Raw genomic sequence first — 26,265 nt, forward strand, 5'->3', positions numbered from 1 at the left:
TCGTCTTGCCAAGATCTGTAGAGAGAAAGGCGTCGACTGGATAGTAGCTTTACCAGTTGCGCTCTTTTTTATGAGAATGGTCGCACACTCAAGAACAGGGCTATCCCCGTACGAGGTGGTCTTTGGTAGGCCACCGAATATGTGGGGGACGCCTCTGCCGAGAAAAATAACCGATGTTGATTGTAACATGCTGACAGATTACCTTGCTTCCTTGATGTCTGCACTACAATCATGTCGTTCACAGGTTGCTGCAGCCTTTCCCGACAACACTGAGGTGAAGCCACATGAAGTTGTTCCGGGGGACCTCGTATTCATAAGGAACTTCGACAGGAAAAGTCCGCTGGAGCCCCGTTGGCAAGCGCCGAAGCTAGTACTTTTGACTACAAGGACCGCGATAAAAGTGGAGGGCCGCAAGGGCTGGCTTCACTCGAGTCATGTAAAGAAATACCATGGACTGCCGCCAGATTTGAACTCTCAGCCCTGCCCTCCTCCACAGACTGACTCAAAACTCCCCCTGGCCGAGAAAACTTCTTCCCAAGAATATAAATTAAAATTGAGGTCTAGCAAGTCAGACAGTTTAATTGTTTAAGTCCTCCCCTAGGTGAATCGGTTAGACAAGTCTCTGACATGTATCCCCTAGACCCCAATAGAGAGAGAGATAGACAGAAACAGCTCAAGAAACGTGAATATTGTAAATCACTTCACAGCCACTGTATTGTGACACTATTGATAATGTTTTTTCTGAGTCTTTTGATTATTGCTGCAAGTATACTGTTGCATATATACTATCCTATTTTCAAGCGTGCACATTCTTCATTCAATATCACTGCCGAGCACTCTTTCAGTGAACTGCCCCCGCATGAGTTATCTTACCGACTTGCGCTGCGCAACAACACATTCATTAGTATGTTACATCATTCCCATCAGACCAGCAATGCTACCAATTGTTGGATATGTGGCCGACTTCCTCCCTATCAGAAATACAAGGGAGTTCTGCCCCTCTTTCCGTACCCGTTCACACACAATGGTTCCTGTGGTGCATGGTTTAGTTTGATTAATTCCTTAGATTCAAATTCCGTAGTTTACCAGGGCAACTGGGTAAGGGGAAATCTGAACACCGTTTTGCATAAAGTATGTTTCCCTGACAAGGAGGGTCTTCCCAAAATGACAGGGACTGATCTAGAAAATGAAGTATATGGATTAGGTAACTTTACACTTAACCTCATGATTCTGAATGTTGAATCCGAAACCGAACCAGTCTTGCCCGCCATGTCCGTATTACCAGTCAAAGGTGAATTATGTGTCAGAAAGAATGGTTCAGTACACCTGGGTCATAGTAAATGTACTACTGTGATCGAATTCAGCGATAAAGGCAAGTCTAAATTTAAAGCTTCCCGTCATTCCTATTTCATTTGTGGTCATACCGCATATATACGCTTACCTCTAGATTGGGATGGTACCTGTTACATTGCATTCCTTCTGCCACCTGTTTTCCTAGCCCCTCCTGATTATCATAGGGACTCCCATCTAGTACACAATAGACCCCAGAGAGATCTCCCTATTGTCGACTATACTGAAACGGCATGGGAGCAATATACAGACTTCAATAAAGGTTTCTTTCCCTACTTAGGTGCTGTCTTTAATAGTAAACTGATACGAAAATTAACCAGAACCCTCGAAGCAGTAGTGAATGAAACTACTTCCGCCCTAGGTAACTTAACAGAGGAGCAGTCTGCTATGCGGATTGTTGTTCTTCAAAATCGTCTTGTCCTTGACGTCATCCTGGCCGATAGGGGCGGAGCTTGTAGAGTCATCGGATCGAGCTGCTGTGTTTTCATTCCAGAAAACGCGGCATCAGTATATAGAGCCATAACCCGTCTTCATAAGATTGCAAGTCAGATACACCAGAATCCAGGCACCTGGGCTTGGTCCGGTTGGTTCTGGAGCGTGTTGTCAGCCTGGGGATGGAAGGTCCTATCCTTCCTAGGTATTGCCCTTCTCATAGTATTCAGTTGCTGTCTATGTCTACAATGTGGGCCAGCGATTTGCGGCTTGTGCGCCACATCATGTATTCCTCATTCAAGTCCACGTTCAAAACACCGTAAGAAGAAAGAAGAGCAAATGATGTTACATGAACAGATTGATAGATTAATGAGGATTGATATCTCATGAAGGGTCCGTAGGGGACAAGGAGGGAATGAGGTAATATGAATTTTTATGGTAATTTGTGTCCCCTATCGTAGACCCCAACGGCTCCATGTATGTGCTTCAAGTACATGTATGTTCCCTCCACTTTCAGCTATGAAGACGCAAATACATTTGCGTCCAACGTTAACATGTCCTCTTTCAGATCTACCATGAATGGGTCGGATATTCAGTTCCTAAGTGTGCCTTGCCAACGTCTTTACATGGTGCACTTTCATGTTTCACTAGCTCTGGTGAGTTAGGCCCTGATTCCTGCCATCGAACCCTTTCTGCTTTCTGTCTCTGAAAGCTGCAGTCTGCTGTTTCCTGACCCTTGACTTACTCCCTGGCGGCGAGCGGTGCCTGGCTCGACCTGCTTGCCTGCCAAGACTGTATTCAGCCTTCAAGTTATCTGCTCCGCTCCTCGAAAATACATTCCTGTCTAGTAGTTTAGGAAAACATTCTTCCCAGCTGCAGTAATTTCCTGCTCCTGTTACCATGGTAGGCCCATGGCCCCCTTGCTTTACACGTAGACACGTAGTCACATATGCACGACTAGCAGTCAGTATAGAATAGCCTCTGCCCGAGAGACCTTTCCTTCTAGATAATACAGTTCCTCAAACACAAGATATAAGATATGATTTGGGATTAGGTTGTTCTGACACCCCAGACTTCTGTCTCCTCATGTAGGGCTAAATGTCAAGTCCCCTTCACCCTCCAGTTTCACGTCAATCACACGTCATGCTGCTGCGCGCGCATCCATGCCATGTATTTCTGCTGACACTGCAAGATTTCCCTATGAATCCACCCACTTGTGACACCTCTATGTGACTTGTCTAGCACACACCTCCGTGTACACCCTCATGCACGCCTTCTGTTACGTACATGTGTTCTTATCTCGTTTCTCTCAGCTGTTACGCCTTCTGCATCTATCACTATTGTAATGCATTGACTATATATATGATGTTCTGTTAATAAAGCATTGTACATGTCCATATCCATTCCCTTCCTGAAACCTTGTGGTGATGAAGCATGCTACCTGGTTCGAACCAATTCCTTTTTAAGGAATAAAACCTTCATAAAACTCAGATGCCACGGACTCTGCCTCTTATTTTTTGACTGAGTTATTCTTATTGAACTTTACCGCATAAATTAAGTATAGGTAATTTAAATTTACCACAAGTCTTTGGAGATCAGCAAATCTTTAAATTTGCATTCATGAACAAAAGGCTAAAGAAAAAACTTAAGCCTTTTTTTGAACATACCAGTATGAAAGAAAAGTAAAGGCAACCTTTCTAGAAAGCAAAGCTTGGTACTTCAGAGGGGTTTAGGACACATTTTGACTTGCATTGGGCTAGAGGATTAAGTGGAACCTAAGCCTTTTCTAATTTGTATAGTTTCAGGTTGACAGCCGTATCTGCTCTTCCACAGCCCACCTCCTCCAATAGTTTTATTTGATCAACAGTAAACAGTAAAACATGTATAAATAAAATGAAATCGTGCTTGGCTACTGCTTTTGTCACCAAGTCCTATTCTTGACCTTTTCGTATACACCTACTTATTCTACAGCATCTCTGTCTGGCACAAATTGCTGTTATGATTACTGGGCCTTCTAAGATTATCCCTGATTGTGGTATATAGTCACACAATATCCCATTGCACCTGAGGCTAGGCTGGATAGTCATTATTAGAATTATAATATGTCTGTCTCCCCCATTCATCCCATAGACCAGCGCTGTGTAACATAACACAATAAGCACACCTCAATGGTCAACCCATTTGTCATGAGAACACTTATCATATAGGCAAAAAACAACCCCTTCCCAACCGTACACCCTATATGGTGTAGCTCGCTTTTCATGTGCGTAAGGACTTCTGCACCACACAAAGAAGGTAGTTATCACCATATATTTGCTACAAAATCATGCACTACAATAATATATAATGCTTAAATAACTTACTTCTGTATTGGGTTTGTCTTTGGCATTGGTTTTCTAAGAGGAGAAAACAAAATGTTAGGAATCAAACTCCTACATTGAAAATATATATTACAAATGCTAGACTTTCTTACCCCATGTAACCATATGTCCCAAAATTCTTATACTTTTAATTACGTGTTGGCTATGAGTAATTATATCCAATAGCAGGGGGCGGAGCTAGCCGGCGTCGATGGCGGACGCGTGAGCCTTCGGCTCCTCGCATAGCCCCAGTATAATCCTGCTAAACTATCCTTAACCATGCCGAACAAGCCATAGCGGGCTCTTGAACATCTGCTGGCACCCCCAGCTGCCTTTGAGGAACTTTTGGGCCGACTACGGGCGAGCCTTCCCGACGATTCGGGGGTGTTGATCCCAGCGGCACAGCAGTGAAGAACTAGGCCGACAGCAGCGCACTATCCTGGAGAGGAGGCCGGGCGACGTCATCGGACGTGCGGCCTCAGCACTGGCAGTGGTCGGGCTGAGCGCGGGCTGCCTCGCAGTTGGGTTTCGTCACTGATCGAGTCGTCCTCTGCGTACTGGTCGGCGATAACCCCATGATAGAAGGGCCTGGAGGCTCGGCGGAGAGGAGAAGCAAACAACACCGGAGCCCTGCGTCACGAGGTGGGGTGGCCACCGGCTCGGTGCAATAACCTGTCCGATCCCCCGCAACGACGTACTGCTCTACCGACCTCTCCTATCCAAGTAGGGGCGAGGTTGACTGGGATTGGAATCGTGGAACTGGCTAACTCCTGGGCTGGGAGGTTTCGAGACTTGCAGAAGTGAACGGAAGGGTTCCGCTCGACACTGCAGACGCCATCTTGGGCGCATCGGACACTCGAAAACTGGCGGCAGTACTTCGACTGCCTGCGAAGATCCCGAAACTGCATGATCGGTCTGCTCCCCTGTTCTGCATTGTCACACGTTGGAGACTGCGATGGGGAAGAACGACGCAACCCAGGGGAAGAGCTCCTTTGAACGGCGTCGGCCGAAAGGGTCGGAGGTGGCGGCGCCGGACACATCGCCGAAGGGGGCTGCGGCGTCGGCCCCGGCAACCACGGAGCTCCGGGACATGTTGGCGGCAATGGAGAAGGGCATTCAGGATAGCATTGCCTCGGTGGGCACCAAGATAGACGTTCTGTCCTACCGCATGGATCGAATGGCGGAGCGTGTGGACAAGCATGCGGAGCGCCTAGACATGGCGGAGCGCCGACTCACTGAAGCTGAGGAGGCCCAAACGGAGTGGGACAAAGAAAGAAAGCAGTTTGATAGACTCCTGACGGTTATCAGAGACAAGACAGAGGACTTGGAGGCGCGATCACGCAGATCCAATCTCCGTATCACAGGAGTGGCGGAAACCACGCAAACGGGGAAAATGGAGTTGTACGTGGAGAAACTGCTGAAATTGCTACTGGGTGAAGAGGTCTTTTCCCCCATGTTCATTGTGGAACGCGCGCATCGCACGTTGGGCCCACAGCCTAAGCCTGGCGCACCTCCTCGCCCCATTATTGCGAAACTGCTTAACTATCGCGACAGAGACACTGCTTTGCGAGTGGCGAGGGAGAAAGGCAAACTACAACATGAGGGCATGGATATCTCCCTCTATCCGGACTTTACAGCCAGGGTGCAGGAAGAAAGGCGACAGTTTGCGCCATATAAGAAATAACTCCGAACGCTGGGCCTGGACTATGCGATGATGTATTCCGCCAAGCTTCGGATCAATACCGGTGGGAGGTCGTATTATTTCACGGACCCTAAGGAACTTCATAAGTCCCTGAAGACTTGGACGCGGGAGCGGAAGGAGGCCCGGCGTGGCCAAGATGACGAAACCGGCTCGACATCGAACCTGGATGACCAGGACTAGGGGCAGCTGTAGTGTGGCTAGACACTCTTCACTGAAGGTAGTCCATGGTCCCTGGCAACACGGGGACTACAAGTTTGAAGTTTGAAGAGGCGCGGGGGGCCTACGTTCGCCTCGCTGTGGCTTATTGATCGGGGGTCCGGACATTGATTGAACACTGGCCTCGTGCACTGATGGTAAGGTGTTGGAAGTAACGGGGGAGAGTACCCTGGACAAACGAGGCAGGCTTGGGGGGGCCAGTCTGTGTGGGAGAGAGCTATAACTCTTGATATCCGAAGGGCACTGAAATACAAGTGGGGCTGGAAGGGAGCGCTGTTCAGACATTCCTTCGGAACAGTTCGTGGTGTACTATATTGGCGCGCTCTGCCCCGGTGCCTTTGGTTGTCTCACTTTTCGAGGGGTTAGTGTTGGACTATTAGACACTACACCTGTTGAGGATACATGGGGGGGGTCCTAGGGGCCTGTCTGACCAGGTTGGGGGAGGTCGGCTGTGGGTGGGTTGGTGCTCTAGGGGCGGGAACTGGGGTTTGGTCTGTTGGGGAGAATTGTTGCTTGGGGTTCTTTGTGGGGTTTGACAATGCGGAGTGTGAACTGCAGTGTAGTGCTGTACTTGTACAGAAGCGCCGGCTGGCGGCTTTGAGATTAAGTGAACTGCTGTGTCCGGATTTGCTCATCCTCGATGATTATACACAAGTGAACCCTGGTAATGGCTAATGTTATGCCGAATTTGCATACAAGTGCCCTGAATAAGCTGAACCTGATGACATGGAATGTGCGGGACCTGAACGATTTCCGTAAAGTAAGGAAGGTCCTTAGCTATCTCAGTAGACATCATGTAGACATTGCCTTGTTGCAGGAAACGCACTTGCCACTCTCCAGCAGAATGCTAAAATCCAGGGGGCTGGCTGGGAACATAGTTGCCGCGGGATTCACGACACATGCCCGTGGGGTGTTAATTTGGGCCAATCCCTCGTCACAGCTGCGGCTCATCCCTGTACACTCTGACCCGGAAGGCAGGTATGTCCTGGCGAGATGTGTGGGTAGGGGTCTGGACCTGTTGGTAGTGAATGTTTATGGCCCTAATTATGACCACCCTGAATTCTACACGACACTGTCCGCTCTTGCCAGAACACATGCACAGCCTTGGATGTTGTGGGGCGGGGACTTTAACTTTGTGTTCGACCCATCTATGGACCGTTCTGCGGGCACTATTCGGCGCCCTGTGGCCTCGGCCTCATATATGGCGGCTGAAATGATCAAATCTGACTTGGTAGATGTTTGGAGGGAGAGACATCCAACGAAGGGTGGTTTTACACATTACTCGGCATTCCACGATGTCCATACTAGGATAGACTACTGGTTGGCGCCCCCCCTGGTACTTGGTAACATTAGCGCATGCGAGGTCCTTCCACGCACACTCTCGGACTACTCCCCTATTCTTTTACACCTCGTAACAGCCAGAAAGGGGATCCCGGCCTTCACATGGAGGTTCCCGCCTTTTGCGTTGCTGGATGAGGCATTCAGGGGGGAGCTCGCTGAAGACATAGAACAATACTTTGCGACAAACATAGGCACAGTGGACGACTTCTTTACGGTCTGGGAGGCCTTAAAGGTCTACATCAGGGGGGTGGCAATGTCGAAACATTCGAGTGTGTTACGCGCCATTAGACGGGATCTCACTACTCTGGAGAATAGGATAGCGGAGCTTGAGGCTAGGCGACTGCAGTCAGGCGGCGACGCCGAAGGGCCGGCGACCACCCAACTTTTGTCCGAGTTTCAGGCGCTGGCAGACAGGGAGGTCCTCTATATGGGCAAATATGCCACAGCTAGACAGTACGGGGAGGGGGAAAGGCCCGGCGCGCTGCTGGCACGCATGGTCCGCAGCACTAGACGCCCACTGGTCGTTGAGGAGCTGAGGACTCCGGAGGGAGACACAGTAACGGATGAAGATCAGATACTAGAGACCTTCAGGAGATACTACGCAGATTTATACCAGTCCAAGACGCAGGGAGTGGAGAGCGAGATGGAAGACTACTTGGATCACATTGCCATGCCGTTCCTCAAGAACTCGGATAGAGAATTCTTGATGGCCCCCTTCCACCAGGACGAAATATTAGAGGCGCTAGCGAGTATGCGATCGGGAAGTGCGCCGGGCTCGGATGGCCTCACGGTTAGTTTTTACAAAGCCTTTAAGGACTTGCTGCTGCCACACTTGGTCGCTCTATTTGATGCCATCTGTGAGAATGGCGAAATGCCGACTACTATGCGCGAAGCGCTGCTCATTACCATACCTAAACCGGGAAAACCGCCTGATCTTTGCGGCTCGTACAGACCACTCAGCCTGCTCAATGTCGATGCCAAGATTTATGCTAAGGTCATTGCCACTCGACTGGCCTTACTGGTGCCTGGACTGGTCGCTCCGGAGCAATCCGGATTTGTCCCGTGCAGGAACCTGACTTACAACATACGCACCGTGCTAGGCACAATGCAGCATGTCAGGCAGGAGAATAGCGCGCTGGCAATCTTCCTCGACATGGAAAAGGCGTTCGACTCGGTTGAGTGGCCTTTCATGGTACGTGTGCTGCGGAAACTGGGTCTAGGTGAGCCGTTCCTGCAGCAGATTGGGGCGTTGTACCATCGACCCTCTGCCAGGCTGCGACTGGGAGATAGGGTGATGGAGCCGATATACATTGGGAGGGGCACGCGACAGGGCTGCCCCCTGTCGCCGTTGCTTTATGCACTGGTGGCGGAGCCTCTGGCGTGTGCCATACGAGAGTACCACAGCCTGGAGGGTATTAGCTTCCCAACCTATAAAATAGGGATATCGACTTATGCAGACGATACGTTACTGTACGTTAGAGACCCAGAGGTCAACCTGGCCGCGGTGCTACGCGAGGTGGTTCGCTTCGGCTCATTGTTGGGCCTGAAAGTGAACTGGGATAAGTCGATCGCATTCCCGCTCACCCCGGTGACACGACCGTTCGCTATGGAGTACCCATTGCAGTGGTCCTCCGACTCGGTTCGCTACCTGGGTATTCGGCTTCATACGGATCCTGAGATCCTCATCCGGGACAATTACGGGGTGGCTTATAGCAAACTAGTTGATGACGTGGATAATTGGATCAGGCTCCCGCTCTCCCTTTCGGGCAGGATCGCATTAATGAAAATGGTGGTACTTCCCCGTTTCCTGTTTCCATTCCTGAATTTGCCTGTGGTATTATCGAAGGTCTTCTTTCGGCAACTTACCAAAGTAATGGTGCGGCTGGCTTGGGGTGGCAAGCAGCCTAGGGTCCGATGGACGACTCTGACTCTCCCCTGCGAGATGGGGGGACTGGGAGCACCGGACCTAGAACGCTATTATAGGGTCGCACAGGCATCGCATCTACACTCGTGGGTACATGGTGATGCTCGGACCCCGCACCTCATATTGGAGCGGTTGTTTGCGGACCCGCTTCCTCTGCCCGCCACTGTTTGCCTGCCCAGGAACCGCGCGGTTGGTCAGATGGACTCGCTGAAAGCGACCAACCATGCCTGGAACTGCTTAGTGAGTTCTCGTAGCTGTGCATTACTATACTCCCCACTGCTACCTGTGGAGTAGGCCCTCTGGCTTGATCCCCTGGGGGAAAAAGGAGTGATTAAAGCCTTGCGGTCTCTTGGCGTAGTAAGAATGGAAGACCTGTTCGCGGATGGCAAACTTAAAACCTGGGACCAGTTGACTGCCTCTGATGCAGGCCACACCCTGCTACAGAAATTCCAATATCACAGGCTCCGATCGGCGTTCCGTGAAATACTGGGCTCAGACCTGGAGGAACCGGAGGAGATCCCGGAACTGACCTATGTACTTAAATCCACCTCACCGGCGAAGCTCATTTCGCAGCTTAACAAGCTGGGTGTGACGCAGCAGCGCCAGCAGCCGTCTAAGGCCAGAGAAGCCTGGCAGGCTGACTTCCAATCCCCCATAGACGACGGGATGTGGCGATACTGCTGCTCCAGCACGCGTAAGATCTCCTTGAACGGCAGGCACCGTCTGGTGCATTTCAAATATCTACAGCGGGTGTACTATACTCCTGAACGTCTTCACCGCTATGGCCTCCGTCCCACAGCTGAATGCGAGCGCTGCCGGACAATGGTGGCAGACTTTTTCCACTTGGCATGGTTATGTCCTGGGGTGCACGCATTCTGGGGGGACGTATTTGCAGAACTTGATCAGATTCTGGGGGAACCCCTGCCCCGCACTCCTGCCCTCGCGCTTATCGGTTACTCTAAGCCTCTAGCCCCAGGTCTGCGTCGCCTGGTGGACATGGCTCTGCTGTTGGCAAGAAGAGTGGTCGCGGCTTGCTGGATGCGAGGGCCCCTTCCCACAAAAACTAGATGGATGAGGGATCTACAGTATTGCTGCACTCAGACAGAACTGTATAGTGACCTGCTCCCGCCCAGAAGTAGGCCCAAGAATTTCTGGGATCTTTACAAAGAGCACTTACAGAAAGGTGAGGAGGACAGATCTGACACCTCCGAGGCGGTGGAACTGCAAGATAGACTGGAGGAGTTAGGCCCTGACAATGTTCACTGTGATACGAGAGAGGGTAGGGGTGGGAATGCTCCGAGTTAAGTGGGGACGGCTGCGTAGAACCCAGGGTTGAGATGGTGGGAGGCTGCTGAGGGAGGACTGTCTACTACGGGGGGATGGGCACTGGACACAGAGTAGGCACACACGGGGACATGTTAGTTGGGACAGGGAAGGCAGACACACAGACACACTCTAGAGGGTGGGGTGGGAGTTTGGCGGGAACTGTTTCTCTTGATCTCGCCTCGATGTTAGATCAATTAATCGCGATTGCAGAAGTTAATTGCCAGTTGACACACCGCACCTGCACGTAGTTTGCGATATAACCATCTAAAAGACACAGTTATACTATTAATGCATTACCTCGCCGCCGGGCCTCCGGGATGCCGGCTAAAAGGCTGTGTACGAACTAACAATTTGCTACCTACGTGATTTTGGTACTATATGCGGATGTACACCATGCTTGTATGATACGTGTGATGATGTCAATGGCTTTGCTAACAATAAAGATCTTTTGTTTAAAAAAAAAAAATTATATCCACTAGCAGTCCACATCCAATGGATACAATCATACCTGTCAACTTACACCATGCCACAGTGTGACAAACATTATCGACTCCCTTCACAGAGTCACTCAGTATGGAACCAATATCCCATGATGGCAGAGAAAACGAGCTGAAAACTGCTGTATACAGTGGATTTTCCGCGCTTTTTTAAAGGCTTTGAACTGCTGCCATCCATTAAGGGGTGTTAAAACAAACCAGGACATCAGCACCAGCCTCAGCAACGTTTCTCACTTTTTTTCGGTAGGAAGGAGCTTGAGGAGAGGCTGAGGCAAAAAAGTGCCTAGTAAGTACTTGCCTTTGTAACACGACGGAGTGAGGTCCTGGGACGTGGGGGCAGCTGGACCAAATGTGCAATACACAAAACAGTTGCCGGCCCCACATTTAACTTTTTATCTTCAAAGCGAAGAGCAACAAACAAATCCTAATCTTGTGTTTGTTGGGTATATTTATTTTTACCCTTTTGAATTCCAACTTTCATTTTTTAGTTTTTCAATTTTCATGAATGAGAAAGAACAGTGTACATTAAATACACATTTACACATATATACAAAACAATTTCACATATTAAATATAAACACATTAGATACAAACTTCATCTATACTTCACTACTTTTTATCCACAAATAATTACTCTTTTTACGATAGTTGTCAAGTAGTAGTGACTGAACATAAACCACAATAATGAGCAAAGTCTTGCTAAAAGAAAGGTCAAATAAGACAACTGTCATAAAAAACTAAGGGCCGACTGTGATTATTGTTTCAGATCGCGCCGAATAAAGGATTACATCACTAGACGACAGAGCCCTGATGAGAATCTGGCAATTGTTCACTCCGGATTTGAAACGCGTCGGCATAAAGGAAGGAGAAAATAATCACATTGATCGTGAATTTGACTATAATCATAGCTTGAAATCTTATTTGTCCTTTCTTTTAGCAAGACGTTGCTCATTATTGTGGTTTATGTTGAGTAAAAATAAATATACCCAACAAACACAAGATTAGGATTTGTTTGTTTCTCTTAGCTTTGGAGATAAAAAGTTAAGTGTGGGGCCGGCAACTGTTTTGTGTATTTAGTAAGTACTTGCCAGCATGATGCCCTGCCTCCTCCAATGCACCGCCCCCTCCTCACATGGCGAGTCTTTTGTCTGAGTTGGCAGGTCTTGTACAATAGATATGAACGTATTATTCAAAAGGAATCATGTTTGCAACCAGCAGACACAGACCTTCTAGAGAGGTATTGATCAGAATTATGGGAGTATAAGGTTTTTTAAGAATCTAGCAAACTTGTGGCAAAATAGGAGACATTATCATTATCGTTTGAGGGGGAAACCATGTTAAGTAGAGGAGAGTGAAGTGAGAGATATTGAGAAAACAACAGAATATTGGCAATTTAACGGGAATAAGAGGTATGAATTTATGAAAGCAAAGTTGATCGCTAATACACAGAATCAGCAGTTTTTACTAGTTCTAGACTGAGTATAAACAAGTGCTTATTAATAAATCCCTCAGTACAGCATAGATTCTTGCACTTTATAGTGGCACAACCAGGCCTAGGAAGATTAACTGGTGCATGTTATTGAGCTAGCTTTCCTGCTAATAGCCCTGAAACACATTATCACATTGAATGGCAAGAGGATTGATCGAGGAACATCATTCACCGGATTAAAGGGGAGTGTATCGGTACTTAATATCACTGAATTGCCCATTGACTAAGCTAGAATGAACACTTCTAAGATACATTCACCCAGTCACTGGCTGATGTGAGCACCTACACAGCCGTGCCACAGACTTCTCTAACCACAGGAATGTGCCTGGGTAAATCAATGTTATAACTGGCCTGACTTGAAAATCAAAGGCACTTCATAGTATTAGCTAGTCAATAAAGAAGATTTCTGTTAAACTGCGGTGAAGATTTACACACTAAGGCCATGTGTTTATATAAATGCATTGATCACCTTTAGCGTGCACCTGAGATACATTATGGGAATGAATACCCAAAGAAGATACACTGTTGAACATGATGGCTTTGACTTCCATAGAGTGATGCCTTCGGAACATAGTGAGATTGGAAGGCAATTGTGCCTTTGCTGGACAAAAGCATGAATTGCCTGCTGAGTTGGCTGACACTTCAGACATGACGTGGCCATTAGTAGTGCTTGTGATGGCTAATTAATAGCACATCTTAGCATAAAAAAGAACAACAGGCAGCATTCAGAGGGCTTCAAATTTGCATTGATCAAAAGTGCTTAAAAAAAGACTTAAGCCTTTTCTTGATTATATCAGTAGGAATAAAAAAGAAAGGCAACTTTTCCCTCAACCCAAAACCTGATTCCTGAGGGAGGATTGGGCGTCAACCTCATCTCAAATGTTTACTTCCACCGGACTAGCAGCACTAGGTGGAACCTGGGACTTCTCTAATGTGTGCAGTTTAGAGATGCCAGCCTTGAATGCTCTTCCACAGCCTGTATCCTCCAAGGGTTGACTTCATCAGCACTATATATTTAAAAGAAATACATCAATAAAATGAAACAGAGCATGACTACTGCTTTCGTCTCCAATTCCCATTCTTGCACTTTTGGTATAGTACAACTCATTCCACAGCATCTCTGTCTGGCGAAAATTGCTATTAGGATTACTGGGCCATCTATGATTACCCCCCGATTTTGGTGTATAGTCACACAAAATCCCACCATACCTGTGATTTGTTTACTGCTTCATTAGTTTCGTCTTTGATGATGGTTTTCTAAGAGTAGAAAAGCAAGGCAGAAATATTAGTCCTAAAAATATATATATATTATAAGCTATACTCTTGTATCCCATCTAACTTTATCTCCCAAAAGTCTTATAGTTTTAATCCTTCACAATAAGTAATAATACCCAATAGCAATCTACATTCAATGGGTGCAATAGGTATAAAAGTATGATTAAAAAGCAATCATGTTTGCAGAGCAGCAGACACAGACCCGTTGAAAGTGTTGATCTGAGTAAAGGGAGCGCAAGGTGTGTTTAAGAACGTCCCATACTTGAAGCAAAATAGGAGCCATGATCATTATTGTTGAAGGTAGAATGCATGATGAGGACAGGAGAATGAAGTGACACATTTTGAGAAAATAAATGAACACTGGCAAAGTAACACGAATACGAAAATATATTTATGAAAGCAAAGTTTATCACCAAAGCGCCGAATTAGTAGATTGCACAAGGGATAGAGTGAGTCTGGATATGTGCATGGCAGAGAATCCCTCAGGATAAGAGAGATTCTTGTACTTTATAGTGGCACTAACAGGCCTAGGAAAGAAGCCTGGAGCACGTCTTGGTTACTGGCTGAGACAACCCAACAAGGTTATCCCGCTGCATGGGTTGGTGAAGGTGGTAGGGTTGGGAACCACACACGAAGGCTACAATGACAGCCTATACCACTGTGGGATAAGATGGCATGTATGGTATATGTTGACAAAGAAGAAAAAAAAGAGAAACCATGCTTATGCAAAGAGCTCTGAGCCAGAAGAAATGCAAGTGGAAGGGCGGGAAAAACTCTTTACCCTGTAATAAAAAAAAAAATATGGACCAACCCCTATTTTGTTGAACTAATGGACGAGAGCTAAGCACCCTGCCATTCCACCAAATAAATTATGCAGGCAATGCTTGACTATTACTTTGTTCTGCACCGGTCTGCTACTGTGGCGACTCTAGATGATTTGATACCTACTTTGATTACACAATTGCCATGGCTGGTAGATGCCCAAGACAGTTTCTAGACATTTCCTTTGATGATCAGGATATGGGTTACTCATTCACAGTATGCCTGGTGATTAAGCACTGGTACTGGACGTGCTTATGGCCCAATTTTACTTAGACTAAGAAGCACTTTCTGCTCCCCAATTGCAAGTAATGTATGAAAAAACTAGAGATACATGTTGCCTCTCCCTATCTGTCAGAGAAGCCCTCACCATCATCATATTAAAACTGGGCACACCCCCTAACCGGTATGATTCATATCCTTCACTCTTCATGATCAATGTGGATAAGAAAATTCTTGCTAAATTAATTGCTGCGAGGAAACTTCCTCTCCTGCCACACAATGTCCAGCCAGAAAGGTCTGGGTTTGTGCAGGAGCAAGCCACGGTCCACAAAACTGCATACTCTCTTTGCAGTATTACACTCCATGAGTCTGCAACTCCAGGCGATGGCCGTGTTCTTGGATACCACAAAGCCTTTGACTCGAGGAAATTACTATATTTGTTCTCTGTGCTCCGCAGACTTGGATGTAGCTTCTTTACCCAGTGGATCAGACTTTAACGCCTTAACCGCGGCGGTTTTTCTGCAGGGGTGCGGGCGTTCTAAAGGGTGGGCAGGGCTCTGTCGGCTGTTGGCCAACAACAGAACTAGGGAGGTGCTGTGGGAGTTCCTCATATTTGGCATTTTCAGTGGGATTGTCATTAACTGGGCCACATCGATCCTGTTCCTGCTGACACTGAGGACATGTTCAATTGCCTCGGAGTTTCGATTGTAATTGGTCAAGTCTTTAGCTGTTTGGGTTAGCAGGGATACTGATGTGTTATAGCAGGGTAATTGTGGTAGGGCTACTATATGACTGGAAGAGTGTATGCTTGTATGGGTTAAACTAAGCAAACACAAGGAGATGATGGACGGAGAGCTGAAACTTTTCCGACATTCACCCCCAGTCACAGATTTGGGTTAAAAGTATCATCGTTCTTTACCTCACTTCGCCACCCGAGTTCAGACCCAGCTATATGCAAATCAGTCTTGATCCTGTTCCTTATAGGAACAGTCCAGCCCGAACTGTTAAGCATGGTCTTCCCTTGACTGGAAACAAGCATCTTGGGACCGGTAACAGGGTTACACCCCTCATCAGCCAGGCTAGCTTGACTCCATCTGTACTGGGGTGAATGTATGACATTGTTCTGCATTCTGTCCACCAATTGCTCCCCGAGTGGGATAGGCATGTTCAGATGTGGGTCCTGTGCTCTCCATGCCACTGGAGTCAAGCTAGCCTGGCTGATGAGGGGTGTTACCCCGAAACTGGTTTCAGGAAGCTTGTTTCCAGTCCAGGAAGGGCCTGGAAGTTCGGGCTGGACTGTTCCCATAGGGAGCATATGGCTGGGCTCAAACTGGAATAGCACAGGGAGCAAAAAAACTATGGATTTAGGCCCAGATCTCTGTACTGGGGTGAATGTATGATATTGTTCTGCATTCTGTCCATCAATTGTTCTAATTGTATTTGTCACCTGTAGTGGGATGGGCATGCCCAGACGTGGGTTCCATGACAGTGGAGTCAAGCTAGTCTGGTTGATGAGGGGTGTTACCCCGAAACTGGTTCCAGGATGCTTGTTTCCAGTCCAGGGAAGACCGTGTCTGGCAGTTCAGGCTGGACTGTTCCAATCGGAAGCAGGTTTAATACTGCTTTGCATATGGCTGGGTTAAAACTTGAATGGCATGGGGAAAAAAACACAATGGATTTAAGTTCAGCTCTCTGTACTGGGGTGAATGTTTGACAATGTTCTGCAATCTGTCCATCAATTGTTCTTTTTGCATTTGTCACCCAGAGTGGGACGGGTATGCCCAGACGTGGTTCCCGTGCTCTCCATGCCACTGGAGTCAACCTAGCATGGCTGATAAGGGGGTGTTACCCTGAAACCGGTCCCAGGATGCTTGCTTCCAGTCCAGTATTTAGGCCCAGATCTCTGTGAATGTATAAAATTATTCTGCATTCTGTCCTTCAATTGTTCTGTTTGCATGTATGGGTAAAACAGCAGTTGTTCATGGCTGGAAGGGTCACAATCGCAAAGATAATGATACTTCCCACATTTCGTCAACTCTTCTTCAATATTCCCATTCCAGTGACAAGGGCATTTTTTTCTCGCATTAGATTTCTTTCAATTTCTTCGGAATGGGCAAGGCGGCAGCCACTACTGATGCTGGGGATACTGATGTCAATGTTTGAAGAGGGGGGCTTAGGTGCACCTGATTTTGAACTCTATTATTAATGTTTACAGACACAATTCTTTCACCAGTCGTTCCACCTGACACCCTATCAACAGTACGTCCTGTTGAAGCTGATAATGTTCTCCTTTGTCCGTTTACTATGGTGATTGGTTTGCCCATGCACACCCCAGGAATGAGACCGACTGTGAGATGCAGGGCCTGGCTATGGAACTGGCTTAGACAAAGAAAAGGGCTGCCCTGCTTAGACTTGAGAAGACTGGTGTTGGTTTGGAACTAGCCCTGGTTGTAGACTATGGGTCAGGCCCTCCCAAGCATGACCTTTGGCTCTCCCAGTTGGCAGAAGAAGCCACGGAGAATGTACCTGTGAAATGTTTCCTCCATGTGGATAGCCGAAGTTTGTGATGTTTTTCCATTTAGTTTGCATTAAATATCAGTTAGGGGTCATTAAGGAACCTCTAAGTACTACTTTAGGTATACACTGATAACACGGAAAAAATACCGGTTTTAGATGGCTGAGACAAATACTGGTCATGCCAGGAAAAAACAGCTAGGTTGCAACCCTGGCTCATAACTGTAGGAATCAGCAGTTGGGTGATGTGTATTGGGGAAGTGGGGACAGGGTGTTACCTGCCAATGATGCAGCAGGTGCACTGGCACCAGGGACAAGGTTTAAAAAAATATATATTTTTATTAATGATAATACTAGTATAATGCAAACAAAATCATACATCTTCATACAAAGCATTACATTATTTCAAAGGAATCTCTTGTTTTCCACCCAATTCTATCTTTTTCTCTTTAAGCTTGTGATTTTGTGGTATTTCGCTTATTCTGTACCTGGGGCCAGATGGAGGGTTGCCTGGTTTACAGATGTTTTCCCCGTACTCTTACTATTTGCCCCATATTTGTGTTCCATTTCTTGGGACAACTCCTCGATTTGCATACTGTTGGTTCCATCAACATATGCCAGTCTAGATCTTTCTTCCATGCTGCAATTGTTGGTGCCTCCTGTGTGCCACATAGCTTGGTGATGTTAAGTTTGGCTACTATCCTCCCCATCGTCACCCAGGTCCTTTCTTTACTACCTAGATCATTGGGTTCCCAAATATTTAGGAGGCAGAATCCTATCTTGTGTTCTATCTGGGTTCCCAGGACTTCTCCCATTCAGCGGGTCACTGCTGACGAGTATCGCTGAGTGTGCACCCATTCCAAAAAGATATGTATAAATGTACCCTCCCTGCCATATTTTCTGCCACAGTTAGAGTTTTTTCTACATCTCATTTTTACGAGAGTTGGACAGGATAAATATACCCTATGCAGAACCTTGAGTTGAACAAGCTTTAATCTGGAAGAGATTGTCGCTTCCCGGGCGGATGCTAAGGCTTCCTGCCAGTCCTCATCTTCCAAACTTCCTACTTCAGTTACCCAATGTTCGCGCAGCCGCAGGTGGGGATCAGTCATATTACTGATTAACTTCTGGTAGGTTAGTGAAATGGCTTTTTGGGGCATGTGTCCATCAAGGATTCTATCCTCCAGCGGGGTTGATTCTGCAAGGGATTATTCCCCTTTTGGAATGACTGCTTGCAGGGCATGTCTTATTTGTAAGTATCTGAAGTATTCCTTGTCCGCAAGTTTGAATTCTTTCTGCAGCTGCGCAAAGGGGACTACACCTTTCTTTTTCCATAGGTCTCCCACCCTTGAGATTCCAATCATATCCCATCTATCAAAGCCCCTGGTGTTTCTCAAAGTGCTGAATCTGTCTGAGTCCCACCACAGGGTCATCTATGTGGTTTTCCCTGTCCCTCCCACACCTTTATTTGTGGTATGCCATATTCGGACCGTATGATCGGTGGGGTCCGTCAAACGCAATTTTGCTGAGTTTGAATATAGCACACTAATATAGTCACCATCTGGGAGGATCCATTGGTCCATATTATACCCAGGGTCATCACAGGGTCTGAATGAATGAATGAATGAAATAAAACTTATAATGTGCGAACTTTGCCCGAAGGCGTCAAGGCGCCTACAAAAGAAAAACAAAAAGGCAGGACCAAAGAGCTAGGGATAAGCTTTGACAAAGAGCCATGTCTTCAGGGCCTTTCTAAAAGATTGTATTGAGGGCAACATCCTGATTTCTAGGGGAACAGTGTTCCACCCTCTGGGAGCAAGATTAGAAAAGGCTCTGCCTCCCCACTTGGCTCTTCGCACTCGAAGGGCTGTAAGGAGAACCTTCACCGAGGAACGGAGGTTCCTGGCGGGGACATAGGGAATCAAGAGGTCCTTTACCCCTCCAGTCTCTTTCCTGTTGAGGGCTCCGTACACCAGACAAAGCACTTTAAAGGAAATTCTGGCATCAATTGGAAGCCAGTGCAGGGATTTCCTGGCAAGGGTGGCTGACGACCTCCTAGGTAGATCGAGTACGTACTTCGCCGCTGCATTTTGCACCGATTTAAGACTTTGCAAAATGCCTTTTTTTAGCTCCCGCATATAGGGCATTACAATAATCAAGCCGAGATACTAACAGTGCTACCGCAGTTTGTTTCCGGGCTTGCACAGACAGGTAATACTTGATTTTCCGCAAGATTCCGATAATGCCCCAACAAGTGGAGATGGTCCTTTTTACTTGAAGACCCATGTCAAGGGCCGGGTCAATCATGACCCCCAAATTTCTTGCCACGAGGGTTGGAGCCGGACAGGACCCCAGGGATACAGGCCACCATTCCGACGACCAGATGTCTTCCTTCTCGCCGAACACAAGGATCTCCGTCTTTTCGCCGTTCAACCTCTATGAATTGCCAATCATCCATTGTGCAACTGCCTCCATACAGTGTCTGAACTTGGAGGCAGAAGAACTAACAGGCTGGGCGAGGGACAGCAGGATCTGAGTGTCGTCGGCATAGGAAACTACCTCCATCCCAAAAGATCTAATAAGCCTGGCCAAGGGGGTCACGAGGATGTTAAACAGGGTCGGACTTAACGCCGACCCTTGTGGGACCCCCCACTTCACCGGTAGGGATGGAGATAGAAACTCCCCCAGCTTCACTCTCTGTTCCCTCTGGTCCAAGAAGGAGGCCAACAAACTTAAAGCGGGCCCCTCCACCCCTATCTCCCTCAGTTGAGATGTTAGGACGAGGGGAGACAGTGTATCAAACGCAGCTGTGAGATCTAAAAGGATCAGCAACGTACTCCCACCCTTATCGACTGTGGTGCAGATGTTATCGAGCACCACAGTCAGGGCCGATTCCGTGCTGTGACCCTTTCGAAATCCATGCTGCGAGTGATCCAAAAGACCAGAGGTATCCAGAAATGAAGAAAGATGCCGGTTAAGATGGGTTTCCAGCATCTTTGCTGGGGCTGGAAGCAGTGAAATGGGGCGAAAGTTTTTAAGCACCTCCGGGTGCAGGGACGGCTTCTTCAAAAGCGGCTTCACCACCGCTTTCTTCCATTCGGAAGGGAAAATACCATCCCTCATAGCCCTATTCATGATCTGAAGTAGAGGGGGCAGGAGAGTGTCCTTACATTGTTTAAGGAGATAGAGAGGACAGGGGTCAAGAGGTGAGCCAGACCTGGTCTTAGCCAAAAGGACATCCAATTCCTGTAGAGAAAGAGGGGGAAAGCTGGACAGCAAGATCGAATTAGGAAGTCTAATAGACCCTGGAAGGGGGGGAACCTGAGAGGTGGGAAATGATGTTGGAACCCTTTGAAGTTCTAGGGCCGAGACAATATCCGCAACTTTGACTTGAAAATAATTGGCAATATTATCGCACAGCAGTTGCGAGCAAATAAGAGGATCAGGGGTCTTCAAGGTGGTCAATGAATCCACAATATTAAATAGCTCTTTCGGCGAGGAAAGCGCCCTAGTAAGATCTGTAAACTATTCCTGCTTAGCTCTTATAACCTCAACCCTATATTGCCTCAAAAGGGTTTTGTGAGTTTCCCTATCCGTGGATTCCACTAGTCCTCCAGAGTCGTTCCTGCTTTCTACAGCCTTGTCTTAACAGTCTTAAGGACTCGGCGTACCATGGGGCCGACGGCCTTTTTCTAGCTGTGTAGTGTAAGGAGGCAGGTGCAAGCTCATCCACGGCAGCCGATGTGACCTTTTCAAACCTCCGTACCGCAGACTCTACATCCTCATCCATAGAAAATACCATGGTGGAAAATAAAGGAGCTAATAGCTCATTAGTTATCCTCCTCAAATTTCGCCTGGGTTCCATTTTGCTGGGACCCTTCAGAGTATTATTAGTAAATGTAAATGTAAATGTAGCCGTATTTGTAAAGCGCACTGATACCCCGGCAAGCAGTGTGTCCTGGCGCTGTACTCATACTGCTAGGGAACCCGTCCTGGCTTTTCCCCGTGAAATGTCCACTCCTGGGCATCCCCGGGGTGCAACCAGGCATCCCCAGCGATGTAGGGGGCCGTTGTGGAGGCTAAGCAATTGCCCAGAGTTGCAGCGTGGGACTCATGCTCAGAGTAGGCACCGAGGCGAGAAATCATGTCCGAGGAATTATGAGCCCAAGAACCGCCAAGATTGGCCGAGATCAGCCGAGGCGGGATTTGAATCCTGGTCCCGGCCAGACCTCTGTACCAGGGACTGCCACTCTAAGCAGTGAGCCACACTCCTCCATTAGTGGGAGTGGTATCCAATTTCAACGGGACGGCGAAATGGTCTGACCAGGAGAGCGGTATGGGAGCTTCGGTGGTCAGGCGCCTATCGTTCGAGAAGACGCCATCCAACGTATGGCCCGCCTGGTGAGTAGCACCTTTAACTAATTGCTGCAGACCACAGGCAGCTAAGGTGTCTAGGAGAGAGAGAGTTTCTTTTGCCTCTAGATTATCTAGATGGAAGTTCATGTCTCCCAAAACTGTTACATACTCACAGCCAAAAAAAGGTTCTAAAATGCTAAGCAAATGCTGAGTGAAATCTACTCTAGGCCCCGGGAGTCTATATATAAGAACACCCTTAAACGGGACAGCATAAGCTGCATTGATGGAGAAATGCAGGGCCTGAATGGCTTCATGAGGGGCTGATAAAGGGGTGATGCGACATGAGTGGGAATCCCTATACAAAATACAGAGCCCTCCACCTATACGTCCCACTCTGTCCAGTCTGACTAGAGTATAACTATCTGGCACTGCTTCTACCAGATCCGGCCCAGAGGAATCTTTGGCCCACGTTTCAGTAATAAAGACCCACAAGGGTCTGCTGACCACGACAAAGTCCTTAAAGGAGACATTGTTCTTAATTAAAGATCTTGCATTAATCAAGAAACCATGCTCTCCGCTTGTGTGGAGTAAAGGTTTTTCTAAGGGACTTGCGATTGAGGACCGGAAAGATAGCGCAGCTCCTGTACAGCAAGGCCTAAAACACCTGCATGTGGGCGACATATGTAGAGCCTCGGGGGTGAGCGAGTAGTGGCAAGGTAACCGAGAAGGTTTGAGATCCAACAAGACCTGGTGAGGGTACCTGAAACGATCGTATCCGCTCTCAGTGAAGCTGAGCGTCCAGCTCGTCCTTAGCGCAGACGGCGCAGACGGGCTGGACTCTGGCGTGACTCCGGCGTTACTGCGGCACTTACGCCGTGCGCATGCGCCGTGCGCTAGCATACTAGTGTTTAAGTAGGGCTCAGGCTAGTCAACCTGACTGCTGGAGCGCTAACCTGCAATGGCGTTCAGCGTCCCTTTCGGACCCCTAAGGTGGCGTTGAGGCTAACGAAGAGCGCGCAGGAGACCCGCTGAAACTGCGGTGAGGGCACAATTAAGGTGCAAGTGTGTGGAAGGGTCGATTTAAAAACTGGGTTTACAAATTAAAATAATATAACTCAGATACAAAACGGGATATTTAAAACAGCGCAGCGCTTTAAGCAAAGCGATTACACCAGCAATGGGTTGCCTTGTCAAGGCTGACCTACCATTTGTTCAGCCCTTAAATGCACTTCGCGCTCGCCTCAGACTAGTCAACCTGACTGCTGGAGCGCTAACCTGCAATGGCGTTCAGCATCCCTTTCGGACCCCTAAGGTGGCATGGAGGCTAGTGAAGAGCGCGCAGGAGACCCTCTGAAACTGCGGTGAGGGCACAATTAAGGTGCAAGTGTGTGGAAGGGTCGATTTAAAATCAGGGTCTATATATGCCTTGATTTATGGCTGCTAGATGTGCTGCCCAATAGTACCTTCGCACATCCGGTAGTCCTATACCACTGTTGTACCAACTCCTTATCAACTTTTGTGTCGCTGTACGGGGAGGTTTACCATTCCACAGGAGTTCTCTCTGTTCCCCTTCAATGGCTCTGAAATATTCAATGCAAATCGGGTGCGGCAAATTTTGCAAAATATAAGCAAAACGTGGCAGAGACATCATTTTGAGTAAGGCACTCAGCCCAATAGGGACAAGGAAGAGTTTTCCAATGTTTGACGTTGCTTCTTAGTCGCTGAAGCGAGGGCAAGAGGTTACGTTTGTAATGTAATGCTGGGTTTTTAGTGAAGTATATTCCCAGGTACTTGACACCCTCTTGCGCCTCTTCTATCAGATAGTTTTGGGGTAGGGAGGGGAAACTCCTTCTCAGCACATAATTGACTGATTTTTTCCAATTTATGGTATAGCTGGAGTATTTCCCAAAATTGGTAAAGATATGGATTGCTCTATATATCGAGGCCCTGGGTGAGGCCAAAGTACAACAGTATGTCATCGGCATACAATGAGATGCAATCCTCCCAGCCCTCCGACCATCATAGGTTCCTCTTAATGGGATCTTCTTGTATTCACCATGCCAGCGGCTCGAGCATCAGAGCGAAGAGCTGTGGGGACAGGCGACAGACCTGCCTAGTTCCTATCTTGAGGGTAAATGTTGGTAATTTTTGATTATTTACCACCACTTGTGCAAGTGGCCTGGCATGTAGAAGTTGGATCTAAAAGATTTTGGGCCAAATCCCATTCTTTTGAGTACAGCATACATATATGGCCACTCAATAGTATCAAATGCCATGGTGACGTCTAAGGACACCACCACTGCATCTTCTCGTAAGGTATCAGTTCTGTTCAGAACTCTGTGCAGACGTCAGAGATTAAGTGAGGTATTTTTTTCTGGCATGAAGACCGATTGTTCTGGATGCACAAGTTTGGTGATGGCTTGGAGCAGTAGGTTGGACAGTAACTTTGCCAAGATCTTGACTTCGGTGTTAAGTAACGATATTGGTCTCTAAGAGGAACATTTATTTTTGGGTTTGCCACATTCGTGGATGACCACAATGGTAGCTAGTCACAGGTCTGCGGGGAGCATTCCCTGCTCTCTGCTTTCCAGAAATTTCTTGGTGAGGTGAGGCGCTGTTTTACATGGGGCAAGTTTGTACAGTTCAATGGGCAAACCATTGGGGCCCATCACCTTTCGGGCTTGTAGGTCTCCTATGGCCCTCTCAACATCCGTGGTGGTGAGCTCACTGTCCTGTGTCTCAAGGTCGTCTGGTGAGAGGGTTGGTATTGGCATATTTGATAATAGGGACTTCGACTCATCCTCCGTGGAGGCTACTTGGGACTTATGAATTTGCTGAAAGTGGCTCGCAAACTCGTCCGAGATCTCCTGTGGATCTCTGATCTGTCTATTGGAGTTGTCAATTAGTTCAACTACCAGCCTGTTGGTTTGCTCTCTACGGTCCATCCAAGCGAATAATTTTCCTCCTTTATCCTCGAGCTCATACATTTTACAGCGCGTAGCTCAATGTTGGGCCTGCGCAGCGTCCGTGGCTAGATCTTTATATTCTTTCCTCTTTATTTTCAGTAACTGCTCGTCCTCCTCTTGACCGTCCTTCGAGTTCTAGGATATCAGTTTCCAGCCTGGTAAGTTGTGCGTTTTTCTCCATCCGGGTCCCGGTGATCAAAGAGACCACCTGTCCCCTGGCTACAGTTTTAAATGCCTCCCAGAGCGTCAAGGCAGATTCCATTGAGCCTTCATTTTCCAGAAAGTAATGTTCAATTTCTAGCGTCATTTTAGCTTTAATTGTGGGTTTTTTTAGATACCAGGGATTTATTGGAGCAATTCTTCCTACCTGTGCTCAGCCTACCCCTATTAGCGCCCATATTGGGGAATTATCTGAAATACCCCTTGCCAAGTGGCGAACCTCTTTAAATTGTCCCATCTGTCCTGCCAGCACTATGATGTAGTCAATTCTTGATAGGGAGTTGATGGCCCTGGAATGAAAAGCAAACTTCCTCTCAGCAGGGTTCAGTGTGCCCGAGCATCAGCCAGCCCCATAGCTCCCAGGAAGCCATGAATCTACGTTCGCTAGGGAGATACATACCTCTGGGGAAAGGAGTCTATTTGTCCCGAAACTTTCGAGGTAAAGTCTCCTCCCATCACAAGCCGCCCCTCAGGAAAGGCAAAAAGGAGATCTCCCAAGTCTTTGAAGGCCAAGGTATGAAGACCCCGTGTGATATACATTGATGCCAGTGTGAGTATTTTACCCTGCCAGCTCCCTGTGATAGCTACATATTTGCTGTGTTTGTCAGTCCAGACCTGATCTATGGTCATCAGGAAAGTATTCCTTATCATTATTCCAATTCCCCTAGATCCAGTGGTGAACGCCGAGTGAGCCACTCATTTATATCCCCATCTTGTAAAAGCCCCACATGGGTTTCTTATTAAGTGTGTCTCTTGCAGAAGGACTACATCTCAAGTGTGTCTTTTTATATATTGAAGTACTAACCTCCTTTTAAGCTTGTCACCCAAACCATTTACGTTAAGGACAGCAGTGTGATCCCCTTTTCATTAACCATACTTATTCCTCTCTGCGTCTGTGGTCTTCAGCAATCTATTAGGTTGGGTAGAGATAATACGTGTCTCCCTTCGCTTGCAAAGATCCTCCTGCGAAGGATGTATAGGTAAGCCCTGTGAGGTTGTGTGAGAGTGCGAAGCACCCATTTATGCTCTGAATTCCTGTAATCTAAACTACTCTTAAAACAAAACAAACTGCCCCTGCCCCCCTCCCCGCTTTCCTGCTTTCTGGGCTTAATACTGCCCCTATCTCCAACTATGCAGAGCACCTGTTGCCCCATTGAGAACTACATTAGAAGTGAAGGGGGGTGTCCACTCTACTCCCATGCCCGCCATTACTGCACCTTAGAAAATAACATGTTCATGCAATATTAAATGGACAAA

General features: G+C 47.5%; 1 protein-coding gene across 1 annotated transcript in view; it reads right to left on the reverse strand.

The window, feature by feature from the left end:
• Positions 1-26,265, reverse strand: part of LOC147732555 (uncharacterized) — a 237,069-nt gene that overhangs the window by 113,544 nt on the left and 97,260 nt on the right. Inside the window, exons 5-6 of the mRNA XM_086954281.1 lie at positions 13,847-13,894; positions 4,146-4,178 (exon numbers count right to left, since the gene is read on the reverse strand). Of these exons, the coding sequence (XP_086810407.1) occupies positions 4,146-4,178; positions 13,847-13,894 (81 nt within the window). The remainder of the gene's footprint in view (positions 1-4,145; positions 4,179-13,846; positions 13,895-26,265) is intronic.

Source organism: Lissotriton vulgaris, chromosome 2_1 (genome assembly GCF_964263255.1).
Source record: "Lissotriton vulgaris chromosome 2_1, aLisVul1.2, whole genome shotgun sequence".
Classification (NCBI taxonomy): domain Eukaryota; kingdom Metazoa; phylum Chordata; class Amphibia; order Caudata; family Salamandridae; genus Lissotriton; species Lissotriton vulgaris.